The sequence below is a fragment of the Megalops cyprinoides genome, chromosome 2, assembly GCF_013368585.1.
Source record: "Megalops cyprinoides isolate fMegCyp1 chromosome 2, fMegCyp1.pri, whole genome shotgun sequence".
Taxonomy (NCBI): Eukaryota; Metazoa; Chordata; class Actinopteri; order Elopiformes; family Megalopidae; genus Megalops; species Megalops cyprinoides.
Window position 1 is genome coordinate 6,700,291 of NC_050584.1, and position 27,099 is coordinate 6,727,389.

Genomic DNA, 27,099 nt, shown 5'->3' on the forward strand with positions numbered 1-27,099 from the left:
ATTTTTCTTCAAGCTATTTTGTTATACTTTAGACATTCTGTATTTGACACTCCCCCACAGATTGACTTTAAACTATGGGTTATATTACATACAGAGAAGACAGAAGACAGAGAATGGAGGTGTTTTAGGCTTGCATTTCTGTTGGAGTCCACAAATGAATATGCACACAAGCCAGATTTAGATTTAGAGTAATGATACACTGCCATAGCAATCCATCAAACTTAGGTGCCATTGAGAAAGAACATTTTCAAATTGTTAGTGGGAACTAAGGTGAAACCTCCCCCTGGGACACTTCTGGGTCATCACAATCTTCACAGTCAGTTAAGGCTTATGTAGCTCTTAAATACACTTACACTTACTCTTGCCTCTCAGCCGTCTGAGCTGTCTCTCCCTTGGATGTCCTGTCATGGCACCTTTAGCTGATGCTCTTCTTGACCCTGGTGAGGGCCAGGTTGCTGAGTGTGCGGGGGTTTGCGATTGTTTCCCTATCTGAAAATGTTTGCATGTGGCAAGCAAGAGCCCTCTTAGACCCATGTGCATGGAGGTTTGGTCTCCCTGAAGAACACTGCAGAGACCCATGTTCAAGGAGCACTGAGGCAAAACAAATGCAATCCTTCAAGAGACCTACCTATTTTTTTTTTTTTTACACTTAAAGTCACACAGTGCACTACAGGAGAGTAGGGTGCATATTGGTGGATAGGTACTATTCCACTGACGTCATCTGAGAAACTTGCACCTGTCTGACAAATCAGAGGAAGCCCTATTTGGTCAACCCACCCTGGCTGTTTTCACTATGAACCATGGTTTCATGTCTTTGCAAAACATAGCATGGAATGTTTGATTTGGTCATGTGGGAGAACACCTTTATTCAAAACATTACCACCATACCATACCACAATAACTGTAACCGAGACAGACATTCTTTTTACATTACATCATTATTGTCATTTTGCAGACACTCTTATCCTGAGCAACTTATATAGGCTACACTTTCATCCATTTGTACTGCTGGATATTTACTGAGGCAGTTATGTATTAAGTAATTTTCCCAGAGGTACAACAGCAGTGCTTCATCAGGAAATTGAACCAGAAACAGTTTGGTTGCAAGCCCTGCTCCTTCCCATTATTTCACACTGCTGCCATCTTTTAACCATGTACTGTTACTACATGTTGATCTGTGAAAGATGACTCCTTTCTTTTTAAAGATTTAATTGCATCCTGGAGCTGTATGGGCCTCACAACCTCCTCTGTACTGGCGAATCTGTCTGGTGAACTGGTTATGTACTGTTCTTTAAACAATGACACAAGCAGTGATGCCACTCAGCTGGAAAAGGGAACATCTTTCTGAACATACAGCTGATGAGGGAATTTTATGTGTATAATTGGTGTGTTCCCTTAGATTTATGAACTACATTATGCATTATGGTAGGATATTCTGCTCATACTAAATAAGCAAGTGACATGCAAAAATGTGTCATGTCCATTTTAATTGATATGATTTTTCTGAAAACATAATTTGGTAATGATGAATATTCTTCTATAAGCATATGTTTGATTTGTTTTTCTAAATGTTGTTTCATCCTTTTAGAATTGGGATCTCTTTATGTTAGTAAATATGAGCTGTTGCTTATGTGAACTATTACTGTAAATGCTTTTGTGCCAGTACTTTACAATGCCAGAACTTTAGCTATCTCTGTAGTGTGCTTGCTTGGTTTGATGTGCAGATAGTTATCATTGTGATGATTAAATATATCATTGAAAGGAAATGGTAAAAATGACTAACTACTAACCAACTACATATAACTAACACAGTTGATAATGCATTGTATTCATGTCACTGTGGTAAACCTCTGCAGTCATCATAGTTCCAGTCCTAGATCTGTTGAGAGCTCCATAATAATTATATAAATAAATTCATGGATCCATTGATCCAGCAGGGGCTGCCAATGCAGTGCTAGCTGTGTATTGACAAGACTGGCTTAGCAAATTCATGCGTATTTTCTTGAAAGTTGGAAGTCTAAATCACCATTGAACAAGAGTGCCTGTAAGGAACATGGAATCTGCTCCATGGAAAATCCATGTTAAGTATTTTCAATACTGTAGAGGAAACATATCTCAGGAAAATTGAAATAAACTAGTAAATGTCCCCATTGCACCCTAGGGGTAGAGGATACAACGAGTAACAGCTGAAATTGATGTCATTTATGTGGAATCAGGAATGTTACATGACATTTTTTAAAATGAAATAATTGATGGTAAATCATTCTTAGAAGCAGAGGTTGTATAATCCTCTATTGTATCTGGGACCTCTCTTGTTTTACCCTTAATATCTGGAGGTTTATGTAGTGGATGAATACGGTAGATTTGTTCCCCAGGGTAATCCATAAGCTTGCATTGTAAACTACAGTATAGTAAACAACTGCTATATTGTATTTATTTTCTAAATCCTGTCCAAAGGCTGTTCTTACTATTTATGGCTCTATTCTGACATCGTGGAAAAGAGAAAGAGGTGTTGGCAGAGGGAATTTGTAGTTATAAAAAACGGATGACTGTCTGTGCACTTTAAGAGAGAATTTTTTTCAACAATTCAACAATTGTCAGGTTGAAATGAAGTTGGAAACAATAGGATCATGTCTAAATCGACAGCCTCTGAAAGGAATGTCAGAATAAAATCTAGCTTGTGTGGCTTTCTCCCAATGAGAAACATGAAACCTGGGTACATGAATTCAGCAAATTGGAAAGCAGGCAAAGAACAAATTAGTAAAAATACAGCTTAAAACTGGGAAAGGCTAGGCCCCTACTGGATCTTTTGTAGAGAGTTTAATACGTTTAGTAGAGAGTTTAATACATTTTCTATTCAGTTTCTATATGTTCTATGAAGCAGGGCGTCAGATTGCCATTGTTTTCAATGAAACTAAACTAAACTGAACAAACCACTGCTGTAAAAAAGTAATACCAACCTCAAATTTACATTCTACAGTAGAGAAGTGGAACTAAAATCAGAAAAACGTGCATTTCTACATGACTTCTGTTTTCTAAGAGTGAGGGTAAGGTCCTCTGACAAGAAATTACTCCAACCCCCAGTAAGAATTAAAAACTTTGGTCTGACTATTCTGTTAACTGAAAAAACAGCAACAACAACAACTATGCCATAGGCTACAGAAACATATTTGCATATACCTCTCCATGTTAAATATTATCACTGATACCTAAATGGAGAGGTATCTACTAATACTATTGCAACTGGAGCAGCAGTCAAATATATTTTCTAAATTTTACATAAGGAAAAAAATGGAAATAACAATGAAAAGTAGCATCACTGATAACTTTAATTTCATTTCAATTAGGTTGTGTCCTTTAGTGAAAGCTGTAGCTAACTGTAGCATAGTTTGCTAATGCAATATTAAAAGACCCTTTTCCTTTGTCATTATTTACAAAGTCTGATCTGTCTGTATTGTTTATGTGGGTTTGCAGAATCCAGTGATCAATTTCCCTGATTGGCATTATGCTGCTGGTGGGCAGAACTGTCATTTTTCTAAGAAAGTGAGGATTTTTAACTGCAGGATAAAATTTGATAGATTCTCTGCCAAAATTACTCATCATGCAGGAATTACACTTCTGGTTCCTGTGAATTACCTGCAATCAATCCCTTGTATGGTATCTAAACACACACTTACTAATGTGTGAATGCTAAAATAATGAATATTTTTGTCATTTATGCTCATAGTTTAAAATGATTTTCCCCATCACATTTTAAACACAAATACAACTGTGAAAGACTGTGAAAGTCACACCAGGGGTACATTGTAAAGAATCCAATAAGTTCTAATAAGTACTGCTCTTGTTCTGCTACAGTCAGTCAAGGATGTGCTGATTATTGTTTTGAATCAATCATTGATCATTTGAGTGATCATTGTTTTTATAAATATAGTCTTCAATCTGCTGAATGAATGAATCAATCATGAATTTTCTCACATATGGCTTTCACCAAATTCCAGCTAATTCACACATAAATCAATAGAAGATATCTTCTATTGATTTAAGTGAAGTCAAAATTGGGGGTTGGGGGAATAATATAAAATTTTATTTTTAAAATCAGTGTAAGAAACAACATAACAACATATGTCCTAACATATGAACAAATTGTTTGAACAGATTGATGGCATGATTACCAAAGAATAATGAAGAATGAAAGGAACAAGTGTTTGCCCTTACCAAAGCTGTGAGATATCTATTAGCCCTGTATTTATCCTTTCAATTGCAATACATTATTGATTGCTGAAGGGCTGATTAACTTAATTTAACTTAAACTATTTTTTTTTTCAAAATTACCCACAGAAACCCCTTCTTTCTGGCCATATTCCTCCTCCTTACAGTACATCCTCAAACAAATCTATATACATCTTTATTCACTGTTTTTCTCCTCTCAAAACCCATAAATATCATTCACCAACTCACTGCCATCCTCTGATTTAATTTATTTTGATCTCTGCTACATTTTATCCTGCAGATGAATGAAAATAATTATAATAACAAGAATATAAATAGCAAATAATAAATAAATCTGTCCTTAACAACAGTTAGCAATCAGTAGCAATGGGTGTAACACCACAAATCAATTACACAAAATGAAAACAGACAAAAACAATAAGCAAATAATAAAATAAAAATAAAAAACAATAAGCAAATAATGAAGTTACTAATTAATTAGTGCATTACAGTTTAATTGCAGTTTGACCCACATTACAGTTTGATTTTGATAAATAATGGATGTCCTTGTATAAAGAGGAGAGTAGTTGTTATTAAAAGTACATATTGTTTTATAATGGTTTTTTTTCTGACAAAACTACTATTTTTTTCTTCAAAAGTCATCTTCTCAACAAATGCAAACAGTGGAGCATGAAACAGTGATTGTCTGCTTTGACTGCTTGAGGCTTAGCGTGTTATTAGTCTCTTAAGATTAATTTTGCCTTGGCACAAAGAGGGTCACATAGAAATTTGGAATATCGTTATCCAGCTTTGGGAATGTAAAGAGTTCATATATTGCTTTAAATGCTTGACACTTGTCTGTCCCAATTGGCACATTTCATTTAGTTTTCTATAAGTTATGTGGAAAATGAGGATAAATTTAAGGCCATTTAAAATATTAGTGCCAGTAAAGCAAGAATCAAAACACAGACAAATTGTTAACTGGAACAAATATCGTTTTGGCATTCGGCCCTTGTAAACACGAAACAGATAACACTACCAGGTTTCTTAATTGGTCCCAAACAAAAATGAAAACTGTGAAAGGACATTAAAAATATCTTTGCAAACTCTGCCAATTCTCACTGAAGCCTGAAGTGTGGCCTGGCATTCATTGCTCATACTGGTATAAGGCGTCCCAATGTGTAGATGTGATACAATGACTAGGTGAAGAATCTGTTATCCAAAGGAGTTTTTGATGTAACCCATCCTAAGGGGTCATCAACCCCATCAGGCTTCCATGTGTACCACAACAGGACTGTCGTGCATGAAATGCAATATATTTTGTTAGTGTGTTATACATTTAAAAAATAATTGTGAGTGATGTAGTTATTTGACTAAGGTACTGTCTGTGAAATTGGATCCTGTAATAGCACCACAATAAGAAGCTGTTATTAACATTCCACTGCAGTTGCTCTGAGGGTGGTTGTTCTTCTAATGAATGAACACTTAAAAATACATTTTGTTCAAACTAGTAAAATGTAAAGATAAAACATGGATGCTCAAATGTACCATCACACATCTTTGTAACTTTTTCCAGCTGAAAAGTCCCGATGCAAATAGCAAATGTCTGGCTGTCAACTGGTAAAATGTTTTCGATGGATACTGTCCAGAATATGGTACAAGCACCTAATTCTAAATGAGTGAATCCTACAACTTTCTGAACAATGTAAGTACTAACTCAATTTGCCAGTATGCGAAGGCTTTTGGTACTCAATGGCACATGATTGACTAAGCCACACTGAAGCTGTCACATGAATCTGCATTGGTGCAGACTGTAAGGAACATTTCACAATGTATTTCAGTAGCATTACTTGGTTTGCTGATTTGCTGAAATAAAGACTGCATGAGAACTTGTAACTAATTCCAATATTTGATTTGAATTCTAACAAAATAACATTGGTGCAACACTGAATAAAATGGCTTGGCACTTTGAGAAGAATGGTGATTTGTCATAAATGAGAAATACAAAGTTAGATGCATATTTAACAATCAAGCATCTATTAAGCAATGAAGACCTCATATCAACATTCCAATGCAGCACTTGGAACCATTTTCCACTGGCTCACCAGCTACATTTCCAATTAACCCCTTTTTCTGGATTTGTGTATAACACATATGTGCGTATATTTTGATCTCCAGGCATCAACCAAGTCTGAGGCAACTGTTTCTCTCTTTTTGCTTTATTTAGGGTTAATAAGGCTCATCTCTTCTAATTTGCTTCATTAAAATGGTATTTATCAGGCCTTTGCGCAGAACAAAATGAGGTTTCGATTGCCTTTTTAGATTAGGTTTTGAAAGCCAGTTAACAAATAATTAGATTTGCTTTAAGGCAGCAGCCCCTTTCAGACAATATTCTCAATCTTCATTATCTCCACTTTGCAGCAAAATGACTAAATTATTCTTTGAGTAATTAAAAAATTGCATTAGTGATACGGTCAAATGGACATATTTTAAGTATAAAGGATGGTAGTTTCTTGTAGGGAAAAAGATTTAGTTTTTTGTTATGAATTAGAACTGATAAGTTAACAGCAAACCTGTATTCTGTATGTGCTAGATTAACAACTAAATTTATCTTTGTTGAAGTCAACTGTATGAGGAGCCTCTTTAAAAAAAAGCTATTACTTCTCACTGTTCGAAAGACGTTAGTTCAACATTAGCGTATAGAAAGGTTTCCAGAACCTAGAACACACAGTAGGCCTACAATGATAAAAGGGTCTTGACTGACAGAAGTACCGACAAAACTAGGAATGTAGCGTAATGGGGAAACTCAATATTCAAGGGAGCCAGAGAGAGGACACAGAGACCCCTTAAGGGGCGTTCTTTTGAATTACAATCATCTGGACCATTCGCCACATATGCTTTCATAACGTTTACCCCAAATACAGGTACAGCATGTGCACACTGTATTCCTTTAATCTTCCCATTCATTTATTGATCGCAGGCCGTAAGCATTACAGACAGGCCCTGAATAAAGCGAATGGGTTGAATAATGCCTGACCTGTGGAAGAAATCATTCTTCACAAAGCTTCTTGATCTTTGACTGTAATGTAATGTTTGTTAACATTAAAGGGGAAAAATCAACCTTGCTTTCATATCATAGATGGGAATGCAGCAAGTGCTGTTAAAACCTATCCAGATGTAACAGATACTATTATTCTTTATTGCTGTTGTGTCCTGGCAGAGGAAATGCATATTTTATCAGAGCAATTATAGATTGATATTTAAAAGCAACATCAGATGGTACAACCATAAATGTGTACATGTGTACACATTTATGATTTATTTGCAAAAGTGTTTACAGACCCTAAACTGACAGTTTAAGTAGAGAAACACCTACCTAATTTGCAAAGGCCTTTTAAATGGTCTGACATGACCAGCCCAGCAGATTGCAATTCCTCAGGCTTCATCTGTCTCAGATTCTCTTTTCAAGTAAACAGGTTCATAGAGAAAAAAGGAAAAAACTCTGTTCCTTCATCAGCTGAGTCAAAAACATGTTGCATTTTCCATGCTGCCTATCACTGAAGGCAAGGATATACCTCTGTAAGCTTTTCCTTCTTTTTTGTTTCTTTTTGTTCTTTTTGTTTCTACCTAGGTATATCTGCCTCACCTTGATAAGATAAAACATCAGAATTTTGTTAAATGTTTTGTCATATTGGAAGGAACTGAATGGGCCTCGGTGTTTTGAAGAACAGAAGTTCTTTTTATTGTCAGTAAACTCAGAAAACATCAGTCACATTTTGCCTCTGCCAAATAAAATAAATAAATAAAGGTTCTCTTGTCATCACTTCTCATATAATAAACATATTCGAGAAAGAAGTTAAATACTGAAATTCAGAAAGAATCTTTGAAGCCAAACCTTACACTTAATATCCACAGTGACTTGCAGACATCACTGACTCCTACATTGTTTATCTGGGGGGACAAGCCTGTGACTTTCAAATTCTCAAACTAATTTACATTAGTTTTCTTATGCATGAGCCACATGGGTACAAAGTACCCTTCAAGGTCTACCACCAAAATACTTTAAAATATACATCTTTTCAGAGCCAGCTACTTGCTCCTGTGTGTTTTGTTCATCCCATACAGAAGCATAATTCAATCTTGACTAAACCTCAGAAAGACCCAGGCTGCATACTCTAAGGATATGATTTTTTTCTCAGGAAAAGATCACACTGTTTGTGACAATGTTTACCAGCGCAAGCGAGAAAGTGTTTATTCTTCTGTATCGAACAGAGGAAACATCAGAATACCTCAACAGGGAACAGATTTTTTTTTTTTCCTCAGCTAGAGATCCCCCTTTTCTATTTCTTGGTATGTGATTGTAAAGTCTCTTTTACATAGGAATAGAGCAGTTGCTTCGCTAGACTCATGTCTAGCATACACACCCTTGTTAGGAAACATTGATGGATTTAATCCTGCTGTTTTTTTTTTCATCCTACACTAAACTCTCTCTTCTAATGACTACAAGCCCATTGTTGTGACATTTTGTTCCGTTTCCCTAAAAATCCATGAAAAAAAAGAAAGAAACACCTTATACTGATCGAATTGTACACTCTTAATGACCACTGAACTGATTAAACTGCCGCTGTACTGACCAACCACTACAGAAAAAGCAATAAAAAAAAGATGTCACTTGGAGAACAACAAAAGCAGTAAGATGCATTGCAGCATTAGGCGAATAACACTGATGCTGGGACTCCACCCAGCTCAGACACAGGAGCCAGGGTCAACACATGAGGTTCCACTTATTAGGTCCAGTAGTTGAAGTCCCAGGCTGGCTCCCATGGCAGCATCTACATTTCATAGTCTTTGCCCTGTACATTTCTCTGGGAATATCATATTTATGGTTGATGTCAAAACTTCTCTTGTTTATCCTCTTAAAAAAAATTGTCTTCAGGAAATTGAGGAGTAACACCTTCTGAATTGAAAATGTTCTCATGGTTGTTTGTGTTCTTGTAACTTTTTTCTTTCTTGCTTTCTTGGTCAAAAGTAGGTTTCTACTGTCCAAAGAACGAGCCCCTGCTTTTTTCCGCTCTCTGGGTCAGCCTACATTTTCACTTTATGTAACAATGTAAATAATCTTACATTTTTATCAATTTTACCTCCACAGTCAATGGGAACAGTAAATGTAAAACAGGGCTATGAGAATATATTGCAGCCTTCGGTGTTCCCATACAGGTCAGCCAGCTTCTTAAAACGAGGCCCCCAATCACTGAGATAATCATAGTTCTGGTCGGAGTCTGTGCTCAGTGACTCCAGCGAGCTGAGCGATTCTGCAATGGAGCCACTACCCTCGAATGCGTAGGTTTGCAGGGAGTCATAGGGGGGTGCTGATGGGTCCACATCTGCATCTTTCAGCCGATCCCATATAAACTCCCGGAAGATAACATTGTCCGGCAGGGTCTTGTAGGCCGGCCGAGAGGAAAAGAAAGAAGTCGCCTCAGGGGTCACATCCCGCCGCGTCTTGTGGTCCCGAATGACGTTGAGGTTTCGCAGGGCCATCATGTCAAAAGCTTCTGTGTCCTCCTCCCCACCGCCCTCATCGTCGTAGCGCACAATGTTCTCCCTCACATCCCGCTCTTCCTCCAGGATGAGAGGCTCCTTCTTCCGGCGGCGCATGGTCACGATAAGCAGGACCAGAACTGAGGCAGTAGCAGAGGGAGAGGGACAAAATTAGTCTAGAGGATATACACTTTGCACGGAAACAAGGGATGGATTCCAATCTCTTGATTGAAACTGCCAACTATATTACACTACATCACACGATTTGTTCATATGTACATATTCAAACATATTTGCCTACTCTGATAGCTCATGTTTTAAACATTAGCCATACAGCTGGGTGTAGTCAAGCAATTCAATTTAAGTACCTTGCTTAAAGGTATGATGGCAGCGCCTAGGAATTAAACCTGAACGTTTTGGGATATGAAACACTGCCAATTTCACTGCAAGTGTAAAAGTCACTGAGTTCTAATATGCAATATGAGACAAAAATGCCTTTTTCTTTCATATAAATTATGCCTCCAATGACATAATTAATATATGTGTTGGAAGCAAGGCATTCTTGATTTTCTACCAGAATAGACTGGGATACATTGCTTACCTTTTTAACATTTTTTTTTCTCCTATGTTGTGGTGTCTTCTTTCAAGTTTCTATTATCTAGCAGAGCAGTCTCTGATGTTACTTCATTTCTATTTTATAGGTCATAAAGCCATAGGCTTTTGCTGAGAATAGTCAATTTTGAAAAAAAAATTGTGTATATATATATATACCATTATGCTGTTTTGACTTTCCATAATGCCTGCAACACATTAATGCTGCTACAGCAAGACTGTGACTGTTTACTGTATAGTCACTTTCTACACTTTGTAACCAGGAGAGGAGAAAGCTTAAAGACAAACAACACAAGATGTGCATACCTGTGCATGTAAAACTGCACTCATTCCAAATCTCTTTGCCCTCTGCACACACAAGCAAGTTGTAGAGCTCTAAGCCATTACAGAAAGTCCCAAATCAGAATCTAAACACCCATGCAACTTTCTGGCTGCCCCTCCCATCCCAGTGGATGTATTAGGGCTGAAAATAACTTCCTGCGCTGGAGAAAACAGGCAAACACCTAATGATCCATCCATCAGCACTGTCAGAGTGAGTGTGAAATATTGCTTCATAGACCCATGTTTCTCTCCTCCACCATACACATTTTCCCCGGGCTAGGCAAGTCAAGAGCAAGTAAATGAGGGGAAACTGCATTTCCCACTACATAATGAAAAGGCAAATGGAGGAGGAGGAGCAGGTGGCAATGTCTCTGTAATAAATTACTGAATGGATATACTTTTTCCTGTGATTTGGTTGCTTTGTATTTTATTGCCCTCATGCAAAAAATTGGGGGTTGCCCTAGTCTGTCAAATGCATTAGCCAATAGGAGGAGCGATTTGTTGCTCTGGCTTTGCAGAAGTAATTAGAGAGAGGAAATGTGCAATGCCTCTCGTGCAGTTTATCCTAACATTGCATTCCCCCTGCTATCACTTTGGATTGCTATGCGCTCTGCATATAATACTGAGACATAAATATGGTTAACAATCCTTACAACAAATTGCTGCAATATCTACAGCATGGAAAAGGTACGTGTGGACAACTCTAGTGACACTGGTGCAAGATTAGGCTAGTTTGATACTGATGGAAGTGTTCTATGAATGTACTGGTGCCAGAGTGTCCTCTTTGATTTAATGGCAGCAGAACTGTAAAACACCAGCCCCCTCTCCCCCCACAACAGCACCTGCCAGTTAAATTAATCAGTTGTGAGATAAGATATTGTTCAATTTCTATCAGGAATTTTCATTGAAAATGACAAAACTCTTAATAAAGGATTGGAAACAAGTGAAATGGAAGTGGAATTGTAGTGCCCAGACGAATGACAGACATCATCTACTACACCTCACCACACACTCAGAAAAGTGGAACGTAGAAACTGTAAAGATTTAAATTGTGGGAATGATTAGATGGCCTGGTTAAAGTATGTAGATTGGAGATTATTTTGTTCAAATATACAGTGTACACATGAGTAAATGGCTTTGAAATGAGATAGATGTACAAAGATACAATTGATCAATCTAACATTATCCTTGATTTGCAATTGAATTATTTTCATCTGAATTGTGAAAACAATCCATCTTGGATAATCAACCCTGCATGAGAATAGTATTCAGCAATGCTCTAGTCTCAAGGTTCATCAGTAAAATGAGCCACCACCACCAGATAAACACAGGCTTTGCTCTCTTCACTACCTCTCTCACTATCAAATACGAGCCTTAACAGCCACCATCTGGAAAAAGAGGTTGGCTACTCCGTATGCTTGCCATCATACACTCTCGCCCCCTATATTTCAGTCCAGCCTGCACTACTGCAATTAGGTATGTTCTTGGTTTATGTGTGGTTGTGCTGGAACTACGGACACACCATATCAAGACATTGGGGTTAGGGTTAGGGTTTTGTAGTAGGGCTGAGACTGGAGGTGTATGTAGACAAATCTATCTGGGCAGGATTAGGTGTGCCCCCTCTTCTAGGCAGCATCCTTAACCTCCTCCACAGCTCCAACGCTGGTGATGAATGATATCCTGAACTCAGGCCCTACCTCAGCACAACAACCCCTCCGTGCACCATACTGTAGAGTGGTCCCTCAAAACAAACATTAACTATGATCCTGAATTTACATCCATCATGCATTCTTCACACTCTAGCTCAACAGTAGAGCAGCTCAGATGCTGATTATAATTGAAGATTATGACTCTTTGGCTAATACTCTGACAAATACCTGATTGCAACTTTCAGTGGTAGGGGAATGCAAATTGTATGGTGACTCAATGCCCTTCACAGTGATTCAAATCTTCACCTGCTCAAAAGCTGAAGCAGTATAACTGCTTTGGTGAAGTGAGCACTGGTCACATTAAGGATAGTATCAGGGCAAGGAGGAGTAATTTGAAGGTGGACTTCGAGTCCTTTGAGTCTTTCCTGGGTCTACAGTGTAGGAAAAATTGGGGCTGGAAAAGGCATCACCTTGAATGAGGTGACAGATTTAAGATTGTAACATATGCAGTCACAATTCTTACAAAACATAAACTATATTCAAGAAAAAAACAAATGAACAAACTAGCTAACTAAAGGTAGCTCCTAAAGGTCCAACTTTACAATACACTGCCCTTATTCCAGTGGAGTTACAAAGGAACAACCTGTGTAAATATCATGTGTTTACACCGTATTTACATGTGATTACATACCTATATTGTACCTATACCTAGTACCTGTACCTAGGTACCTATTGTACCTATATTGAAAATTCCTATTATTTTCTGTTGTAAGTACATATATGCAATAGTATAGTGTTTCTCAATCCTACTCCTGGAGGCCCCCTGTCCTGCATATCTTCTATCTACCCTTGCTGCTAATCAAAAGTGCCACTGATGAGTTCAGTCAGGTAGGTAGAGCAGGTTAGTACCAGGTTAGGCATTTTTGCAGTTCTACAATATGTCCTTATAGTTTTCGATGTATGGATGTAGTTACCCATTTTAGCTAAACCGTGTTACACAACGGCACTTACTGTTACACCTGGCCCTTGTTACACAGTCCTTGTTACACAGGTGTACGTACCCAATGAATTTCATTCTTGTTACATAATTGTGGTAACATGGATGTTACACATTTGACCTCCTTCTTGTTACATTGTTCTTCTAACACTTTTATACTTATAACTGTAAGTATGACTAAACCACAAAACATTTGAAATTGCCCATGTGGACACTATGAAATTACATGTAAACACTTCATAAATACATGGTTGTGTTTATACAGGTTGTTCCACTGTAATTCCAGTGGAAGAAGAACAGTGTATTGTAAAGTTTGACCAAAAAAATACATGTACCAGCTAAGATCCCTTACATAACTTGACACTATGTTGCCTTGTTTTACCTAGATTACTTGATAATAAAAGACAAAATAATCATCATGACAAAGAAGAAACACATCTTTGCTCATTAACTGACTACCTAGCTAGATGATTCTTAACTTACTTGCCAGCTCTAATTGGTTCATAGCTATCTAGCTATTCAAAGTAATACATAGCTGGATTATTGAAATCGTAAGGTAACAAACTGGCTAGCAAGCCATTTGTTACATATAAATTCACCATCAATTTACTTTGCTGAATAGTGATAGTTTGGTAAGTATTTAGCAATATATTTTTAACAGGCAGAGCAAATTTCTAATGCTACTGTGTAGCAGATTGAGCTATTACTTTACATGCATTTCCTGCCAACAGCACATTCTTCCTGTGATTATTTTCAAATCATTGATCTCAGCACATCTTTCCCACTAATGCCTCAAGTGAAACACACCCCAAGCTTGATGTTTTCCAGGGCCCTGTGATGACATCCAGCTGCTAATGAACATGAAAAGTGAACATTAAGGAGGTCTGTAAGTACTGTCTGACCTGACCTCACTCTCTCTCTTTCTCAGTATGTGTCCCGTCTAAGGGCAATGACTGAGCAAAGACCACACCTCTGAACCCAGAGTGACAATAACCTTTGCAGCAGCTGTTACTGACTGAGATGTGTTTTCTAAATTCATTGCATTCAAGACAGTACCTCCCTTTATGATGATGCCCACCAAGGCCAAATGACATCAAAACCACATCAAAGAACAACACAGTGTTTCATTATCAAGTAATAGATTATGTCAGCTTTCCAAACTATTCACTGATTAGGATATGCCACTGCAACAGTACTGAGGCTACTAAGCAGCTTCTTTGGTTCAAAAATACCTCTGATTACCTCCAGCTCCTTTAGGACCTGAAATTCCTATTTAGTGTTACCATCTCATGTCAAAACTTTCCTTTGGGCATTTTGTGTACAACTATGGAATGACTACATGAACTATTAAAAACCTCTGTAAATACTTAAGCTCTTGCAGCAAAAACAAGAAAAAGGTGGATTGTGATTACTTTCCAGCAAGACACAAGATTGAGACTTGCAAAGAACATTGCCAGGAGCCCATTTTGGATGACTGACAACAAGGGTAGCGGTCATGGTGCATATTCATTCTAAAAAGGTTCCACTTCTCTTAGCATCTCTTTTCCAACTCCATCCTCCTATTAGCCTCCCTCTTCTGCCAACACTGGATGGGATACACCCCCTGGGGTAGGATTTACAAGCCCAAAATAACTCAGCTTGTCCATGCAGCAGTCTAATACATTTGTCCTGAGAGAATCTGAACCAGGAAAAATGTGGTAGATATTCAATATTTTAAGTAAACAAAATGCTATGTCTATTTCATATTCAAAAAGCTTTGTGAGAAAGGCTGACTAATGTTAGATTGTAGAGTGGTAGAGGATTGAGTGCACATGCTATGTTGGTCAAACAGATTTATCAAAGATCATGTCAGTGTGAAACCAGTATCTTTCCTGTGTAAACACAGTCAAATACTGTCTCTCAGTAATCCCTAAACTTTGTGTATAGAATAAATTAACTACATTATTCACATGGCTATAAGTGTACTTTTTGATATACTTAATATAGTATTTCTATAAAATATATGCTCAGTAGGATTGTACTGAAAGCTGAATATGTTATTCAAATGCACACAGATAATAACCTTTAAACAGACATCTTTTCTTGTGGTGTACAGCATTCTGTATTCTTTCTAAATTTCAGCCAATGGCATTTGCATTTTTGTTTTATCCATGGCAAGAGACAGAGAATTTCAGAGTGTTATTTGCTGGAGGACATGTCTTTCTATTGACAGCCGATTGAGGGAGAAGGGGTGAGTCTTTTACAAGGAGCAATGAGCCTTGCTCACACATGTCTGCCTCACTGCCTCTCTGCAGCAGCCTCTCCCTCAAGCTACAAGACTATATCGACTGTTTTGTCGTTCTTTTTGTATTTCTCGCTTGATTTTTTTTTCTTATTCCATCTTTATTCCTGTTCTTTCTTTCTTTTAAATTAAATGAAACAAAGGTATGAGTTATGATACAAAGCCTAAGCTTACAGTGCTTTCTTACAACCACACACACATACAAGCTGGCTAATAATGGTTGACAAGTGACCTTCTAGCTGGCCTAGCCACCTAACAGTTAGCAAGCAGTCCATCATATAGTTTGTGTGAGTTAGGTTATCGCTTGATTTTTCCATTGACTGAATAAATTAGAGATTGTTAGGTAATGTTAGGTTAATTAATTATATTAATTAATGTTAATTATATTAGTCAGCAAGGTTATAAAATTATTATTAATTATTGTTAAATTATTATCGCCTCCCTGAACTTCCCCGTTGTTGCTTAATTTTTTTGGATGTTTTCTAGCCACACCTGCTTCTGGTTTTGCTAATAGTGCTACAAATATACAGATAACTGTGAGGGTTCAACAGATACAGATACAGATAGTGACTTCTCTGTGCATGACTAATGCTTAGTAAGACTATAGATTGTATATGCTTAGTAAGACAACAAATTTTAGACTCCATCATAGCTCTTCTTATGGGTCATAGACATTCCCCACATCCTTTACTTAAATTTGGCCAGTGAGAATGAAGGAAATTGAGGAAAAATACAGAGACAACTAAAAGCTTGTGAGCAGGGTCTAGGAGCCAGACACCGCTGAGATGAAAATGTGCTTTGCTGCTGCAGAGACCCGAGGTGACAGTGCTGAAGACAGCTCACGTCTCAGCCAAACAATGCAGTCCGATTGCAATCTGCTGATTGATTGAGGGCTTGTTAGAAGCAGATTAGGTGCAGGAGGAGGGTGGTGGGACGGGAGGACAGGTAATGCGTGGAGTTCTAATACAGGAGCAGGGGAAGACAGGGACGGGCACAGAGAGTCAAAGATGTGTTCAAGACCAGAGGCCATGAGTCAGCATGCTGAGAGACCCACTGCAAATCAGAGGCCCGGAGCTGAGAACAGTTCAAGAGGTGTTTCATTAAACGAACTGACAGTGTTACAGTCCACTGTTATTATTTTTTCTTTTTTTCCTGTGTTGATCTTTTAAATAGATTATTTGAACTTTCAAAAAGGTTTAAAAATAAACAAAGAAGGGTAGCTGTATAAAAAATGAAACTCGGTTTGGACATAATCAGTCATTTCAAAATGTGCCTGGAGTGAGTGATGGACTTGGTATATGCATGTCTATAAGCACTCTCCCCAGGTACATTTTCAAATGCCACTGACACTTCTTTCCCTGAAGATTTATTGAAAATCCCAACAGGTATCGCTTTTCAATGACAATTGTAAGGTAACTACATGCAATTTTTCAGAGACTGGCCCTAGATGCCTTGTTACATAAGAAGGTTCTTCATATCAATATTCTTAACCAATTCATTTTAAAACCTCTGGAAGCATCCTGGACACTAAAACCATATCTAAATAGACAATCTAAATGAGTAACTGGCAGCTTTGTGTAAACACATCAATTAACTATCCAATTGAAGTACAAATATAGCTCTACTAATTACAAATCGGTATTGAACCAGTTACAGAGAGGAATCGGTATTGAACCAGTTACAGAGAGGAACCCAGTACCTGTCTAGAACAGTGAAGAAAATCCACCACAAAATCAATACACTGTTCAGCCTCTACCAATGGGAGAAGAAAAGGAATGGGAAGCCAAGCCTCCACTAAAAGTTAATGAGTGTTTAAATATTGTGTTTAAATATTGAACCTTTTTTCTTGCTACGGAATTCAAAAATAAACAAAAGTTGTTTTGATCTGAAATACACTGCAAAATCGTGGAATCTTGTCTTTTCCATTTAAAGTTAATCTATTTAAAATGATTAAAAAACAGATTTCAACAGAAGTCAGTCAGATACATTGTCTGATGCTAACAACATTCTGCTAAGAATTTATTCCCACCCAAAAGCCTGGCTTCACATCTACTTGTAGAGAGTTTGTACTACAGGGGTGCAAATATAGGATGCAGGACATGGAGGATCTGCGAATGTACTGCTGGCCATGCGTGCTGTTCAGTTCTTAAGGTTGCTCCCTGAAGTGGTCAAGAATGTGATTTGATGATTTTGATCATTTTGACAGCTTGCAAAAGGCATAACAAGAGTGCATTAGTGCAAACGCTAAATTAAGTGCAATGGGCAAAATCCGAGTTGAGCATGCAACGGACAAATTCACTTGTCTTAAAGTACCAAAGCATAATGAAAAACAGGAAAGTATTGAAGAGCTTGATCAATACATTCTCCTCAGTGGGGCGACAGGAATTAGCTTTTAGAGAGAAAGATGAGGGCAAAAATTCTGTTAACTAGTTACAGGGAGTTAGTTAAAGTGACTGCTTAGTATGATGAAGTTCTGGTTGGGCCTTTTGAATCTTCAGCAGCATTGTCCAGTAAGGCAAAAACTAATGCAATAATAACAATAATAATAATAATAATGTAGAGAAGGGCCACATGTTTCTGTCTTTGTCTTTGTCATTGTCTTGTTTGCGCACCACCCCCATCTCTCACAGGCACTTGTTTACAACCCAGCTGAAACCTGCCCAAACCGTTCCTGCTGCTCCCCTTATCAGCAGGACCCCCACAGATAACCCGAGGCACAGGCGCACCCCCAAGGACGGCCCCCAGGTCACCATTTGCCCTCTAACCTGTCCGTATCCTTTGGCCACCAATGAGAACCTCAACAGGGCCAAGGATACGGGACAATAGGTAGCGGGGACCTCCCCTACCTCAGTACCGCACCAATACCTGGGAGGTGAAGAATTGGGGAAACCAAGCATTGTGCTGTTGTTGTGTGCGTCTGTGCCAAAGTAAGTAGTATGCCTAAGTTCAACTGGTTGTAATACAATTGCCTGTAGAGAGAGAAGTGTGTGTGTGCATGTTAATTAAGATAGTCCTATTAAGTTATTAAGTTTGTCCTTGATGTATAAATGTTTCCATAGCCATACCCATTAATGCAGTCAAAGCCTGTATGTCCCATACAATGTTATCCCAGTGCAATGTACTTTGCAACACTGCTTGAATGCCTGTTTGTATAATAATAATTATAATAATTATAACCTAATTGAATAAATTTCAGATATGGTTCTAGAAGAGATTAAGACCAAAAGTGACACAGGTCCTTTTTTTGCACGGCTGATGGATGAAATTCCTGATATTAAGTGTTATGCCCAGCTCTCAATTATCCTATGTTATGTGGATGCAATGGGAATCATTCAAGAATGTTTCAGAGGTTCTGACAGTAAGAGCAATGACAGGTCAGTCAAAGTAATTGTCCAGTATAATGAAGTTCTTGCTGGGCATTTTAAAAATTCAACTATTTTCCAGTATACCAACATAGACGTTATCTCAGCTCCTCATTTGCATATGAGATAGATGAAATTACTGACATTGCCCTGGAACTAGGACACCCAATCAAGTAATCAGTGACACTGAATAGCACCTCCACAGCGGGATGAAGGAGGCTAAACAACAAATCAAGTAATGGATCAAACTATGAAGCAATCACCCTCTCAGCACCATGGAAATGGAGGGTATCCGCTGTCGGAACCAATCAAGCAACGGGCTACTCAATCAATGAGCCAATCAACTCACGGATGGGCCCTTACCCAGCAGGGTGAGGACGCAGGCGAGAATGGCAACGAGAGCACCGGTGCTGAGTCCGGCTGGGAGCATGTAGGCCTCCGCACTGCAGGACTGGGCAATGCCGTCTGGGTCGCAGTCACAGACCCGGATGGACAGAGTGTTGGTGCTGCTGAGGGAGGGACTTCCACTGTCTACGATCAGGATAGGTAGATGGTACAGAAACTGGTCCTGGCGCCGGAACCCTCCCCGCTTCGTTAGGATGGAGGCTGTGTTGTCTGGAAGGAGTACATGGCATGAAATGGTCAATGACATCACAGGAGAAGCTCATCACACATTCAAATTCAAGGGTAAGACAGTACAGTTTTTGCTTTGACAGAGGTGCCTTCCTATAATCAATATTAAAAACGTACATGAACCATTTTTTCATCTCTTTAAGATGTAGTAAATTCACTTTTAGGCGTCAGGATAACACTGGCTGAGCTAATAAAAAATTAAACAAGAAACCTAATGTTTTGCCTTATGCTCTTAGGAACAGTTAATTTTTTTCAGAGGAACTGATCACTGCATGTCTTTGAAACATTCACAGTCCTCTGCAGAAACTACAAAGATGTCAGCAGATGGATGATCATAATAATTACAATGTTAGGGTCCTGGCATTAATCTAAAAATATGTTTTATTCCACCTGGAGATGAATCACACTGTTAAATATTTCCTTTGTCATTCCCTCACTGCACAGTTTTTGAAAACAATATGAGAATAAATTACATAAAAGTAACACTATGGAAATGCACAAAATATCCTGCCTGACCAGACCAAAATGAACAATTTGTGCTGTATTCTAATAGATTTAATAATTTCTTCATTGAGATATTACATTGACAAGACCTTGTCCATACTCGCTTTTGCACTGTAAAAGTTGATTGATTTCTATCTGCACACCTTACTCATGGCTTACTGTATCAGCCATTGCAAGTCTGGCAGGAGTCACCTCTGCAGAAGCAGGTAGCCCCTGTTCTTATGTGTGTGCTATACAATTTGTCACTATATAGGGGTCTTACTTGTTGGTGCTCTCTAAGTCCCACAGAGACCCCTTCAAAATGGCTCCAATACTCTCAGCATAATTCAGATCAAGCACTCCAACACTCTAACTGAAAACCTGCTCAGTGGACTGACAGTAGCCTTTTCTTTTTTTTTTTTTTCCCTTTCACTCATCCCTTATTTCTGACCGCTATCAACATTGAGGCCTGATTTTCTGTATGCATGGCAGAGCTGAACCAAATGGGTGACAGCTCTGAGCAAAAGACTGAAAATGGAAAAAAAAAATGGAAATGAAAATGTTTGAACCTAAATATTTATGGGTGATAAATAAATACAAAGGCTCATTACTGAGAAACTGAAAAAAAAATGTCTCTTGTCTGGCCATATGCTGAAGGTCACAGACCTTTGTTGTCTCTGAGAGTGAAGTTCAGGTTGCCTGCAGCCTCAGCAGTGAGGGCAAAGAAGAAGCGATGTCCACTGGGTGGCTCGTCTTTGTCCACAGCACTGATGGTCTGGATGACCTGAGGAGACATGGTAGTTTTAGGATTTCAGATACTCACTCAGATGTCACAGCTATGAGACCAAGGGTTATATCACCATAGAATTATAGTCACATTTTTTCCACATGAATCAATTATGATGTAACATAAGGCAAAAATATGTCACTTTATTTTCACAATATGCACTGACAAAAATATTCATTTGGGAAACATTTTGCATAGATTTATGTGCTTGGGATCACATCAGTCCCATATTATTTAGAAATTAATTGCTGTGAATACCAGGTATTGAGCTGGGTAATGTTTGAATACAATTACATTAACGTTTCTGGTCAAAGATTCTGTTGCGAATCTTTCATTTCCTCATGAAGTTGTTGCAAATAGTCTATTTTTTGTCAAAAACATGTATTAACCATGATGTTACAGTGCCCTTAAAACTTTAGAAATTCCAGATGCATCATCTACAGGTCAGGAGATATTTGCAGCAGTACTTTGATACATACTATATTCAGAGTTGTAAAGTAATGGCTTATAAGTATGTGTGTGTGAAGGGACGAAGGGACATTGCATAACATTGCACACGACAGCTCAGATAACATAAAGGAAATGAGCTACACTGAAGTATTTACATCATGGTAAATGGTTCCAAAAAAGTGCTTTTATACTAAGGGGTATTTTTAAAAAAGCACTTTTTTACTCTTACTCAAGCAGTTTCCAGGAGAAATACTTTTAACTCTACTCAAGTACATTTTCTCTACACAAACAGTGCTTCTGCTTGAGTAGGATTTTCCAGTACTCTTTCCACCACTCATTTTATTACATATAAAATTTGGTGAGTACTGCATAAAAATCTTGGCCATATGTCCAATGATATCCATAGCTTACTATTGCAATGGAAATACAAAAAGTAAAAACCTCTGAGAAGGATGTCAAGATGCTTCAGAATAAACCTTCAGCTGACAATATGTAGATCCTATCATTATTCTCTGCGGGATCCAATCTCTCTGTAATTTTTTGGTTTAGTCGAGGAGCACAGTCATCTGAGAATGTTGGATTAAGACTTTATCAGTCATAAAATCTCTCATAGCCTGGGGGTCAACACTGTGAGTAATTCAGCAGCAAATATAATAGGCCAATCTTTAATACTTATTTTTGTAAGTGATAGAAATATCAATGACCTTGTTCTTGCCAGGATTTTTGTTAATTTCTTGCAATATGTATTCATCTGGAAAGGGAGCAGGAGATGTTTTAGAATAGAAATCATTTTCTCCAAAATATCAGAAGAATGGCAGGGATTTATTTTGGTAACATTTTTTCCTCTGTACAACTGTGCAAGAGAAAATGTTCATACATGGCTCAAATACCATTGCCTAGCATGTACAAATCTATCTGCTGTTACAGACCGTCTTACAACACCTAGGTGACCTAGAGATTGGTTGGCTAGGCAAATTTCTACACTTTCTAAATTGGAATCGCTAACTTGTTATTCAGAGATGGTAAATGACTTGGGAGAACAATGCATTACATAAAAACCTGAAACACAACTGATTGGAGCAGACTAAATAACTCTTTGACTTTTTTTTTTTCTGTGCTGAGAAATAATGACCATAGCTATTGCTATGTTTCATTGCTAAGGAAAGATTATAAAGTAAGGCAATTTATTACAAATCCTATATCATTAACCTGAAATACGAAAAAAAAAATTGATTTAACCTGAGATTAAATATTTGTGGTTTTGACAGATATGCATCAATGCAGTTGGCAGTAACATTAAGCAGACCCCAACAATGTGCATCCACTCAAAGAGATGTGAGATGATGTCCACATAATGGCGTTACATGGAAATAATACCCAGCAATGATACTTTGGGGGCTAAAGCCACCCCTTTAATTAAACTACACTATCAACACGGTCTTTTGTTTCTCTTCATGTGGCATTCTAACTTCACATAAATTTACTTATGGCCAATTAGTTTACTGTTTTACAGGACAGACGTCTTTCATGGAAATTAAGTCCATCTGAAAATAACCCCCTGAAAGCAAGATATTCCTCAAAATCAATGAACTTTTCAACCGCATTTCATTATCGGGAAAGTGTTTTACATAATTACTATGTCTAGATACGTTACATAAAATCCTTACATATTTTCACAAATCAGTGGAACAAAAGAAAAGAACATGTATTTTGAGAGAGTACAATTGCATATATAATTCTGTTTTTTTGTTTTATGGAGCTGAATATTTACTTCTGTAATGAATAAATCTCAATTTTGAGGTAGGAAGGGATAAACTACAGTATGCCATGATTAAAGTAGTCATATGTGTTATTTAAATAGCACTTACTTTCCCATTACAATGTAACCCAGTAGGAAATATGGGTTACTATTTTTATTTTTTTGAAGAGATAAATCAACTTTAACCCTGAGCCTATCAGAACTGCAAAAATAGGGAGGTTCTGTGATTTTGAGTGACACCTCTTGCATACATATTGCATGGTTTGCCAGAGCACCTTGAGCAGTGAGACAGAGGCAGGCAAGCATTTTGAGCAGACTGCTCTCAAACCAAAAACCTAACTTGATAAAACATGATAACAGTGACCAACACCTATCAAATTCACTGTATGATGGCCATTCCAACAATTGAGCAGTCCAGAGTCAACCTGCAATCCTGTTTTGCATTCTTTTTTACTTATTCAGGTCTGTAGGAGACACAGATTTTGTGATCCTGACATTGTGAGGAACTGGTCTTCCGAGAAGTCCAGTGTTAGAGAATTCAGTCTGATAGAATCTTGATGGTGGGCCACCCAGCTTGATCGCCATTGACAACTGCATGCAGAAGACACACAAATCATCTAGTAAAGAGAATTAATCTGTCATTGATACAGAGCTGTGTTAGGACTGTATGCACATGGAACATAGACATTCACACTTACATTTATTTTAAGGGTGTACCCATACATACAAAGACTAAAACAAACAAATAGTGTGAAAAAGTCTGTTATCTTCTTTTTGAGGGGAATTTATTGTTATGTTCTGATTGCTATTGTGACACTACAAAATTCACATTTTTCAATTTTCAGTAAATGAATGGAAATTACACCTTGTGTCATCTCTATCCATTTATGGCACACTGTCTATTTCCATTGCTCCTTTCCAAACGTAGCTATACGGTATACATACCCAAAAATGTGTTACAGAATACCATGGGAAGAACCATTGATGAGGTCATCACCATAGAGAAAGCTACTGCCCATCAGTGAGTTTGCTACTTAACTAATTTTTAACATTTTTACAGAATGAGAGGTTGTAAGAGCCAGAAAGTACATGGCTAATGTTCCTGCAACCACTTGGTGAAGCACAGTGTCATTCACTAAAGTAACACTTGACTTGCTTGTTTCTAGAGCTCCTCTGTGATGTATTTTTCAGTAGTTCCAACCAGAGGCAAGAGAAAAGGAGAATTACAGAGACATAAAATTACAGAGACATAAACCTTACTGCCTACACAGTGTCTGGTGGAATGAGACACAGGAGCCAGATAAATCACAGGTTTAATGGAATAGTGTGTTTACACACCACAGTGTACAAGAACAAACAGACATAAAGGCTTCCATATATTAATCTTGGGTAGTACAACTGCAGTACCCAGTAAACATATGCAAGAAAATATCCATACTTTGCCATACGGCTACAGGCCCTTGTATTACAAAACCACCTAACCAAAGAAAGTGACACAACAGAGCAGTATCAGCGGCACCACAAATACTGAATTGTAATATATTCAGAAACATAAGGCACTGACAGAAGACACAAATTACTTCTCCCAACGTGCCAGACTTTAGTGCTTTGGGGACCTGTTCTTAAAACTAACCATCTGTGTTTTTTTTTCAGTACCATGACAGAATTGTCTACTGTTGCACACTTTCCAATTAATAATTACATCTTCACTGTGACCACACTATATCATTATCACAAATGGATGGAAAAAGGGGAAAGGTGACAGGAATTTAGCCAGTCTACCTGATGAGCCAGATTGTGCTCAGCTTCTTTATTACCATTCATTGAAACACAGTATCTTTCCATTCTTCAAGGGCCTTTCAAAATGTGGATGTTTTCAGTCTACCCCACAAAATAATAACAATAATATTAATTATGCCCTCCGTATGTGTTGTGTTACCATAGAGACTCAGTGACTGTCATCAGGCTTACATGGTCTCTGCTTTTGTCCTGCGTTGCACCAAACACGCATTGCATTCAAGACTTAAAAAAACCTTCAGGATTATCACATAAACTTCATTTAAGCACTCCAGTTTAAAAGCAGTTATGTGTAATTGCAATTGTACAATTCATGTGAATATTAAAGCAAAATTGTTGATAATGTGATCCTGTGTCTCCAACACCTTTTTAAGCCCAAGGAAGAAGAGGAGTATTCCACCTTTAAATTGATATTTTCAGAGAGCAACACTGTTTTCAGATTAATATATATATATATATATATATATATATATATATATATATATATATAATATATATATACTGTATGTGAAAGCAAATATTATTCCTTTAAAGCTAGAAAAACCTTCAAATTACAATAGTACAGACATGCTGTTTCTCTCCCTTGTTTTCACCTCTCTCTTTCTCCTCATTTCTCCTCATCAAGCAGAACAGGTGGAAGAAATTAATTGTTTCTAAGTTTTCTAATCACCCCGCAATCAAGTTTTGTGCTTTCCAAAATCGGCGTTGTTAAAGTGATTTGTAACTTTGTTCTAGTTCAACTTTTATAGTGTGAGGAAGAAGAATGAATGAGTATGAAGAATGAAATAAGAAAAATGTACAAAATGATGATATAAAATGATATGAAAGTTAGTACATCAAGTTTGGCTAACAGATATTCATACGGATTGAATTCATACAAATTCCTCAACAGCCTTGTAAAATTTTTCACAGGAGGGATTAATAAAAACGGATACATATCTAACATCTGTCGCAGTACATCATTTCATACTGGTAAGGGTGTTCCTCTGCTTTTACAGTTTACAGTTGAATGTTTTTAGACGTGTATTCACAGGTTTATTAGATGCCCTTTGGAATTTAATACTTGTAACTAGATATTTGTCAAAGGGCTGTTAACTTGTTCCACAATGCAAACAATGGGAAAGGTTGGACATGAGCACAAGATCTAACACTTTGCTGGAGGAAAATGTATACATCTGGACTACAGCAGTGAAAGTTCTCATTAGCCTCATGGGCCTCATGCAAGTACTGCAAAAAAGAGGCAGAAGACTCTCAGACCACTGAAGTCATCCACAAGAACTCTGAGCCCATTTTAGTGGCCTCAGGGGATACTTTTTCTGCAGCTTCTGAGGGTCCTAGTCAAGAGGATGAATTAAGTAAAGCCACTGCATTCTACCCTTCTCTAGCTGAGACCTTATGGTCTGTTGAAATTGTCCTTTACCTATTTGCTTTCAAGACCTCTAGTTTTCAGAGTGTCACCAGTTTTGTGGAGAAGGCATACAGGGACTGACCATCTAGAGCACCAGGACAGTTCCTGGTGCACTGACTTGTCTGTGGACGGTGGGCTGAGAAGGATTAAAACATAGGCCAAACCAGACTGTTGAATGTGTAGAATGGAAACAAACCAACTGGGAAAGACTTTCAAAGAAATATGACAGTATCAAAAGGTTTGTGATACAACAGCAAAACAGCAAAAATCTGTAGTGTGACATTGCCATGCAGTCTCGCAAAGGGTTGTTCTTGCAAATATTGTCTTACTAGCTAGCTGAAGTCATCTAAATGGTGAACCTCCAATAAAACAATAGTACATGTGCGTATTGTGGGGGGCCAGTCTGGATGATAGTCCAAGTCCACCCCTGGTTGAAGTCAATACCAAAAAAGTAAACTAATATTACACTACCGTTCAAAAGTTTTAGAACACCCCCAATTTCTGTGAAGGAAAGACCTACACTTATAAGGGTTATAATGTTCTGGCTCTCTTCCTTTGCTAATTGCCTTTTCCTCGCCATTATGATAGCAATATACTACTTCCTGCAGTGCAATATTGTCCAAATAATGCCTCAGAGCGTGTAGTAACACAGTCTGTTCTAACACTGCTTTTATATAGACATAGGTAATCAACAAAAGTCAGGAATTGTTTGCATCAACTTTCAAGGCTTAATTTACTTCCATTCCTGCAGAAAAGCTGTAAGTTGTTAACCCATTACTTGTTCCCTGAAAAAGGCCTTTTTTATAACTC

General features: G+C 37.8%; 1 protein-coding gene across 4 annotated transcripts in view; it reads right to left on the reverse strand.

The window, feature by feature from the left end:
• Positions 1–8,167: 8,167 nt before the first annotated feature.
• LOC118772387 (cadherin-7-like) overlaps positions 8,168–27,099 on the reverse strand; it is a 112,746-nt gene continuing 93,814 nt past the window's right edge. For 3 of the 4 annotated variants that reach the window (XM_036520664.1, XM_036520666.1, XM_036520667.1), the window contains 3 exons: positions 20,755–20,872; positions 19,336–19,587; positions 8,168–9,890 (listed from right to left, as the gene is read on the reverse strand). In XM_036520664.1, the coding sequence (XP_036376557.1) occupies positions 9,388–9,890; positions 19,336–19,587; positions 20,755–20,872 (873 nt within the window). In that variant the 3' untranslated portion in view covers positions 8,168–9,387. Of the gene's footprint in view, positions 9,891–19,321; positions 19,588–20,754; positions 20,873–27,099 lie in introns of all 4 variants that reach the window. The other variant, XM_036520665.1, reaches the window with a different exon arrangement.